We start from the raw sequence: 8,832 nt of genomic DNA, 5'->3' as shown, positions 1-8,832 counted from the left end.
AAAAAAAAAAAAAAAAAAAAAAAAAAAAAAAAAAAAAAAAAAAACGAACCTAAACAATAGTCTCGGTTTACATGAGGTTAGACTTCAGGGAAGCAAAACCTAGCATACATGAAATAATAATACAGCGTGGAAGGTAATACAAGTGGACTCCCTCATAAAAACAAATTTATTTTGAGTTAATTTGGAATGTAGGATGTATTTTCTACCATGGTGACAATAGTGACTGACATTTGAATTCATAAAAGTTACATTTAACTTTGTGTCTGATTCCATAAACTGTACTTACTCTCTACAGCCTTGTTTCCACAGGATATGTACTCTGATGACAGAATTACAAGAATACATCTTTTTCTTCTTTCTCCCCTTGGCAGTGTCAATAGGAGCAGGTGCTGCACTGATTTGGAGCAAGACAGATATTTTAGAGCCTTAGAGACATTGTACTGGAAGAATCTAAGAGGCTTCTAGTCCTACTTCCCATCCGACATTCAGTTTATCCTAAATCATTCCTGCTGAGTGGATTGTTCAGCCTGTGCTTTTTCATCTCCAGCGATGGGAAACACTTCCACTGAACACCTCATTCCACATTTAAATAGGTCTCATTAAAAGTTCCTATTTTAAGTTGAAGTTAATCTTCCTCTATTTTTAACCATTCATTAGTTCATTTTTCTTCACTTTTACATGGATAATCTCTCCCTTTCAACAGTCCTTCCCCCCACTCCCTCTCCATCATTTATTTTTTTCCTAGTCCCCAGTTTCTTCAGCTAGTTCTCATAATTTCAGGTTCCCTCATTGTTTTGATTACTCTTTTGTGAACATAAAACATTTTTGCTAATCAGTAACTATGCTATGAGAAAAGGTACTCAGGAAAATGTAACCATTTGCCTCACTTCCTACTTCCCTTCCACCATTTTTCACTCCTGCATGCTCTCCCCTAGAATACTGAGTTGCCAAAGCCCTCTTTGGAAAGTGCGAGTCACAGATGCTTCTGTGGCTTGTTTTTCCCCAGGTGTGTCCTCAAAGTATGACTCGATAAACCTCTACTGATTGAGACACTTCCCTCAGTCACTCAGTTTTTTGTTAACACTGGTAAGCTTTGGAAGCTGGAAGATCATTAGCTCTTTATTGAATATGTATTATTCAGTAAGTGTTGGGTATCTAAAAAGCTTTGAAAATATAAGACCTACATCTAAGAATTTATTGAATTGGGAGACAGGTTATGTCTATAAAAGATAATAAAAATAATATTTGTTAAGTTGCCATTGAGTAGCTCAGTTAACAAGTGGTTTGGAGAAGGAGTGATCCCTATTGTAGGCTGTACTCTAGTATTCATGTAGTGTAGTAACTAATTTGAAGAGGATACTCACGTTTGATGATAGCTGTCTTTTGAGGAATACAGATGCTTCTTATGATGGGGTTACACCACGATAAACCCATTTTAACTTGAAAATATTGTAAGTCAAAATGCATTTAATATCCTGATAAGCACATCCTAAAGTAAAAAAATTGTAAGTTCAGCCATTTGTAAGTCAGGGGCCATTTGTATAGGTAAGAAGTTTACTTCTTGAGAGAGCAAGGAAGAAGGAGGTTGCAGAGAGGGTTGGGGATTTTGCATGTGTAGAGAAAATTTGTAACTGAGTTATCACACTAGTTGTTTTAGGAATGGCAAGTAGTGAAGTTGATTGAGAGAATAACAGTAGATAGGACATTATTAGTATAGATTATGTCCAAGTACTCCATCTATGTTTATGTCAGGTAAGTGATGCAATTCTTACTTTACCAGTGAGGAGATGGGCTTTGAATAATGAAGTCAGGTACCCAAGGCCTAATGGCTTTGATCCTAGATCCATTTGATCTCCTAAGCTCACTCTCAACTAGGGTAAGCCTTGGTGGGTGGATATGACAGAGTAACGGGGCTGACAGGATCTAGGGTATTTTGTAAGAACAGAGTTGAAGTGACTGAGTGATAAATTAAAACTAGATTGGATGAGGAGGCCAGCCAAGTGTTACCAGGGCTAAAGAAGCCAGTGAAATAGTCAAGTTGGTACTTTTTTTTCTTTTTTAACTATTATCTTACTTTTCTAAACATTGTTTGGATTACCATACTTTCTTTTCTTACCAGTAAGACTTTCTACTGTTGAACTTATACTTCTATTTAGGTAGATCACTAATGAGTGTTTTGGTTAGGGAAACTTTTCATTCCTTGTTCATCCCTACCTGCCTCACCTAAACTTTGTTTACCTCCTAGTTCTGAAGTAGCATGTTTTTTTCACTTTATTCAACTTTTCAAAACCACCTCCATTCTCTCCAGGGACCATTCTAGATTATTTTTCGTTTGACAGAAGCCACTTCAGGGATGCTATCAAAATATTCTTAGAATTTGTAGATGTGTAGTTAGTTGTGTTACTATTTTTAATGAGTATTTAAATGCATTACTAACATTAAAAATTTTTCTGTTTTCATTAGATTACAAACTAATATAACTGTATTATATTATACTCCTTATGTTCCTTAGAACAAAGTTCTATTCTAATATAATTGGGTTGCAAATTGGGTATAAGTAAGTACCCTTAGTTGTCTGTAGATGTCCTTGATTCATATTGACATCAGTGTATTTTGGGTTTCTGAAATGATTTTTCAGAATCCTTCTGATCTCTTATAGAAGTTTCCTTTTACCATCTGAGACCCTAGGAATATAGTTTAGACCAATTTAGAAATTTGGAGGTTAAGATTAGTGTCTCTCTGGGAAAGAATACAGATACTAAAACTCGTACATAATTATTTCTCATGTTTTAAATTATGAATTATGAAAATTGAATCTGATGCTTTAAAAAGTTGAGAAGGTTTTGGGTTGTGAGTGTCATCCTTTTTATATGACTATCTCATACTTGTTTTTATTTAATTTAGATGGAAAATGGGTAAGGAACAATCTGAAATTCAATTTGGGAAGAATATAGAGGTAGTAATAATAGGTAAAAGGTAAGTGTCTAGAATGCTAAATAATAAATTGGAATCTATTTTTACTTAATGATTGTTTTTACTCATTCCTTTCAGAAGAAAGATTTAATGGCATAGTTTTTTTGTTTTTGTTTTTTTTTAATGTCAGACTATGGATCATCACAAAATACCTTCTGTTATTAGATTTAAAGGTATCATTTTTTTCCTTTCTGTAATTAGCTTCCATTATCATTATCATTACTATTTATTGTTATTGTTGTTTTAGCTTTGTAGAATCTTTATATGAGCATATTGGAATATTATTTAAGGTTTCATAGCCTCAACTGGGGACAGTAGGACATATCAGTTCACTTACCTATATATGTTGTCCTTGAGGAATATCATTGCCTTTATGGCATGACTGTCACTTTCTAACTCTTTTTAAGTGCCATTGTTGCCACTTTTTATGCTTGATTTATGTTGGATAAAAATATTTTGGGTTGGCCTGGCGCAGTGGCTCACGCCTGTAATCCCAGCACTTTGTGAGGCCGAGGCGAGCAGATCACAAGGTCAGGAGATCGAGACCACGGTAAAACCCCGTCTCTACTAAAAATACAAAAAATTAGCCGGGCGCGGTGGCCGGTGCCTGTAGTCCCAGCTACTCTGGAGGCTGAGGCAGGAGAATGGCGTAAACCCGGGAGGCGGAGCTTGCAGTGAGCCAGATTGCGCCACTGCACTCCAGCCTGGGGGACAGAGCGAGACTCCCGTCTCAAAAAAATATATATATTTTGGGTTGGTAATAGAAAAAATTGAGTGAAAACGTACAAAATGAATACTCTTGTTTAAAAAAAGTCAGCTGAGATTAAGAAGAAAAGTGGGAGGAGAGGTGTAAGAGGGAAGAATTAATAGGGAGTTGTGTTGTGGAAGAATATTAAAGACATCTCCCTCTCTTGCAAGAGAGCTAGGTGTTTCTTTGAAGTGTTAGAAATCCTTACAATCAAGGGAAATATCCAAAATAGAGGAGTATGGGGTTACATGGAATCATTTTGGGTAGTAGGTTTTTACCCTTGGAAGGAAAATGGGTTTAAGTGGTACCTAGTAGATGGTTGGATCTCAATAAGGGTTTGTTTAGAAAATTGGTGAATGGACCTTTCCCTTCCACCCCACCACCCCCCCCCCCCCCCCAAAAAAAAGAAGGAAGTAGCTTTTAGGGTTGAAAAGGGGCAGATTATTTTGTCTTTTTAGAAATTAACCTTCTGAAACTTACATACATACATATATGTGTGTATGCATGAGTGAGAGAGGACCTCAGTGCTAGCGTATTATGTTAAATGTTGCATCAAATGAAGAAGGAATTGGAAGAGAAGAATAGAGGATTCCATTGTAGCATGAAGAATTGTAATTACATATGGAGACACACAGATACTGAAGGATATTTAATATTAGAATTGATTACCAAGAGAAAAATGGTATTTGTTTCTATATAGTGGTCTTTAAAAACAACCTACTTAAAAATTCCTAATGGCTTCCTATTTGCTGCTGTATTTTAGTTCATACTTGTCTTTTTGACTTTCAGGATCTGTAATCTGAGGCTCTGTTTGACCTATCCAACCTAATTTTCTTCTCTTCTTTAATAAGTCCCTTCTGATCCATTCAGCATGGCTTTCTCACTGTTTCCTATACTTGCCACATCTCATTCCCACTTCTCTCACTTTGCTAATGCATTTGCCTCTGAGTAGAGCAATTTTCCTTCTTCCCACCATTCTTAAGTCTTGTCTTCTTCTATTAATAGTAGCTGTTAATAATATCAGGCCACACACCTTTCCTCCTCTAAATTCCTATAGCAATTCCACTCATTACCCTTTGTTTATAGCATTTGATTACTGAATGACTTATATGTCTTAAGTCTTTCTCTTGATTTAGATTATATCTTTATATATTTTTTATATCATGCATAGCAAATAGCTTGGGGGCTGCATGTAGTTTAGTAGTGGTTGGTTCTACCTTGTTTGCATATGTGCCCTCTTGAATGTTGGGTGATAGAAGAGATGGTTAACTTCCTCCTTATGTGATGGTTGTGGTTTTCTGTTTGTTTTTAATTTGAGACTGTTTTTGTTCCTTTTCAACTTGGACATCTGTTGATTTTTTTACTTCAGTATCTCTTTTTGTCTCTTTTTATTGGTCTAGATCAGTTGTCATCATCCTTGATGTTATTTTCTTCTTTTTAGTCTGCAGGGTTTTTTTTAACCAGAGGAAACTGGTTTGAGAAAATTGTGAAATCAGCATTGAAATTTGTTACCTACTCCAATCAAGATTTGCAAACTACAAAAAAAAGTTCTGAAGGTTTCACCTATAAATATATACCAAGAAAATTTCAGATAAGGTAGTAGTTTCTAAATCAAGAACATATGAAATATGGTGCTTTAAATTATATTGTATTATATAATATAATACAATATAATATAATATTAATAAATTATATATTGTAACTCAGCAAAAAAGTTACTTTATCTGCCTATTTAGGGAATCTGGTTCTAGCTGTAGATAAATTGATTTTATGGTATCTTAATTTTTCTATTATTTTGAATCCTAACATTTTTTAAGTCAAAAAGATTAAAAAATGTATATCTAACTTCTCAAGCTTCTTTGGTCTCATACTTCTGTGTTAGCTTCTTCTTTGGATATAAAGGACTGTCGGTTTACCATGTCAGTGATTCGTCTTTTTGGTACATTTTACTCCCTTAAGCATCTGAAACCTATAAATACTTAATATTTACCCCAGCTTTGTTTTACTTTCTATGAGATTAGAGAACTGACAGAAAATACTAATGTTTCTTTTTTCAACATTGAATTATGATTGAATTAGACTTGTTTACAGGTAAGCCAGAATAAGTTGTGAAATCTTAAAATATGCTAATTTATTTAAAATTAATATATCTTAAGATTAAATGAAGAAATTATCTACCAATTAAAATATCTTCTTATGACTGAAATTAGTGTACAACCCTTTTGCATTATCCATTGCTTCCATTCAAGTTTAAACATTGTTTTTCTTTAGAGAAAGTATGGGTAATAATCCTACAGTAATCCTTATTGTGAAGAAAGTTAATATCCTGATTTATGTTTCACAGAAACTAGCATTAAAACAATGCTTTCTTAAACTTTCGTATCACAGTCAACTGAAATTATTTGTGTTGGTGTTTTATCTGTGACTTGGGCTTATTCTACTGGATCTTGCTTTGTATAGAGTGGGAGAGTTGGATTGAGATTGGTATGTATTTTGAGTTCTGATCAACAAGATCATTTATATTTTAGCCAAAATATATGGAGAATGAATGTAAATAAAATATGACTCAATTTCAACACTTATTAATTGATCATCTATAATTTGTAAGATACTAGGTCCTATGGATGTGGCAGTGAAAAAAAAAATTCTTGCCTGCATAGAACTTACATTCTTGTGGGGGTTGGGACCCAGAAAATAAATAGGATAAATAAGTAGAATATATAGTATATTAAATGTGATAAATGCTTTCAAGAAAAATAAAGCAATGAAAGGGGTTCAGAAAATACTGGGTTGTTGAGAGTAGGGGGATGGCAAGATAAAAATGTTAAATAGCATGTAGAGGGAAAGTTTCATTGAGGAAATGACATTTGAGTACAAATCTGAAGAGGTTAAGGAATAAACTGTGTATATGCTAGAGGGAAGACTGTTCCAGATAGAAGGAGTTTTTTCTCTTTCCAGGTTCCCTTTCCAGATGACTAAGTTTGTTGGAACCTTTATGAGTGGGTAGGTATTACTGTAGATTCACTCAGGCTTTCTGCCTTGACAGAATGTCCAGCAAGGAGGTGAAGACTGCTCTAAAAAGTGCTAGAGATGCAATCAGAAACAAAGAATACAAAGAAGCTTTGAAACACTGTAAGGTAACCAGTATTTTTTTCTTCCACAATAAAAGTATGTTACCCATTTATAAACATTGTTGATTTGTAATATGTGAATTATTTACTGTCCAAACAACAAAAGGGGTAAGGCCATTTAGTAAAACCATTAGAATGGTTAGACATTTAGCTTCCAATTAGCAGGATAAACTACCTCTGCCAAACTTAATTTTCTCTGTATTGGTAACTTACCAAAACCAAGTTCTGAAAACCTGAATATCCCATAAATGTCTTTTGATGGTTATATCATGGAATGCTACTGTATCTTAAAGTTTTCATTTTTTAATGGCATGTTAGTGTTCTTTTTCTATTTGGTTTGTGGATGAGAGAATCAAGATTATAAAGCTTATTTTTATGTTGATGGAAATGTTTCCATTCAGAGGGAGAAATTGGACTCAGGGGAGAGACAGAGGGTAGTGGTAGGAGTAACGTCATCAGTAGGTGAGAGACACACTGGGATCCAGAGCTTGAGGGAGCCCTTTAATCCTTCTTCCATCTTAGCAGGAGAGAAGATAGGTGCCCATCATACAGTGTTGGGCTTGTAGATTTGGTGATGGGAAAAGCTTTCTTCTTGAATGGCTTCTGTTTTCTTGGCGAAGTATAAGATGAGACTGGGAGAAGACTTGGTTAGGAGGTTTGAGATAAAAGAAGGTATGAAATAGCTTCTTTCTTTTTTTTTTCGTGGTGGGAAAACAAACGTGCTAGTAAGGACTGGAAAGATTAGCAGGCCCTAGTGATTGCCCATTTGAAGTCTCAAGCTATTAAAGTGAAATTAATGAACTCTGCTGTAGTTTTCTCTCTTCATATTCAGCTTCCCAGGTTTGGAGATGGGCATGATGGGGTTCAAGTGTGGATGGAGAGAAAGATGAGAGGAAAGACATGCAAAGGAGTTGAGATTGTGATGACAAGGGATTGATGACAGTGGTGAGTCCTGGAGTCTAAGCTGGGTAAGGAGGAATGAGAAATGAGAAGTGGGCTGATAGGCAATGGAAAAAGGGGTTAGGATAGAAAAAATTAGAGAAATCAAAGGTTAAAGATTTGTTACCATGGGTCCACTACAGTAATTGAACTGGGACGGCAGGAGAGTAGCAGATGAGTACCGTGCTGGAAATTCAGATTTTGGATGGGTGAGTAGCGTGGAGGTCATGTAACTGAGAGGCCAGAGTGTTCAATGGGACATCAACATGAAGGTTAGAATGAATACAGGCACTGAGGTGGAAAAGAAGGATACAGAATTTTCACTGAAGGAAAGGGGAGTTAGGAAGTTGGTAGACTGTAGCAACAAGAAGGCTGTTTTTAGTAGTATAGTTGGATGGCCTGAGCTTCAAAGGCAGTGGGGTTGCTGAAGGAGGAAGGAGCAGAAGAGGACTGTAGGTGACAGTGTGAGCAAGGAGAAGCTGCTTCTCATCTCCTAGGCCTGTGGCATGTGAGCTGTAAAAGAAATCAACTGCTATCTGTAGGATCTATAGGGGAATTAGCCATGTTTTCATTGAGGCAGAACTTGGTGTGGTTAAAAGAAAGGTTAAAAATATGGAGGGAACTTGGCTGATCCAGATTGGGAGTTTCAGAGGGCACAATGAAGAATTTAGGAGAGTGGCAGGGAGGGAATTGGGCAAGACTGGGGGGTATACATGGCAATATGAAGATGAGTCTAAGGAGTAAACAGATAAAGGATACCCTTGTGAGGTTTAGGTTTCTGGTGGTGACTGATGGAGCCCAGCAGGGATGCAAGGCCATGATGGTGTTCATCTTGATTTAGAAGAAGGTAGGCGGTATGTTCCAAGTGGGGATAGGTTGTGGATGGAGTACAAGAAGGGAAGAAGGACTGTTTCCTTCAGCACTAGGTTTATCTAACTGATGCACGTTTCAGTTATTATATACAGCACCACCATAGTTGTCTTCTTTCTGTAGGCTTCTGCAAAATTCAGATACGAATTACACCAAATAGTTAATAATTTA

The 8,832-nt window shown here is 35.9% G+C and overlaps 1 protein-coding gene across 1 annotated transcript in view; it reads left to right on the top strand.

The window, feature by feature from the left end:
* TTC37 (tetratricopeptide repeat domain 37) overlaps positions 1 to 8,832 on the top strand; it is a 98,510-nt gene that overhangs the window by 1,438 nt on the left and 88,240 nt on the right. The window contains exons 2-3 of the mRNA XM_026454252.1: positions 5,163 to 5,317; positions 6,768 to 6,858. Coding sequence (XP_026310037.1) covers positions 5,163 to 5,317; positions 6,768 to 6,858 — 246 coding nt within the window. The remainder of the gene's footprint in view (positions 1 to 5,162; positions 5,318 to 6,767; positions 6,859 to 8,832) is intronic.

The sequence above is a fragment of the Piliocolobus tephrosceles genome, chromosome 4 (assembly GCF_002776525.5).
Source record: "Piliocolobus tephrosceles isolate RC106 chromosome 4, ASM277652v3, whole genome shotgun sequence".
NCBI classification, from domain to species: Eukaryota; Metazoa; Chordata; class Mammalia; order Primates; family Cercopithecidae; genus Piliocolobus; species Piliocolobus tephrosceles.
Note: the sequence above shows the minus strand (reverse complement) of the source record. Positions and strands in the feature narration are given on the sequence as shown.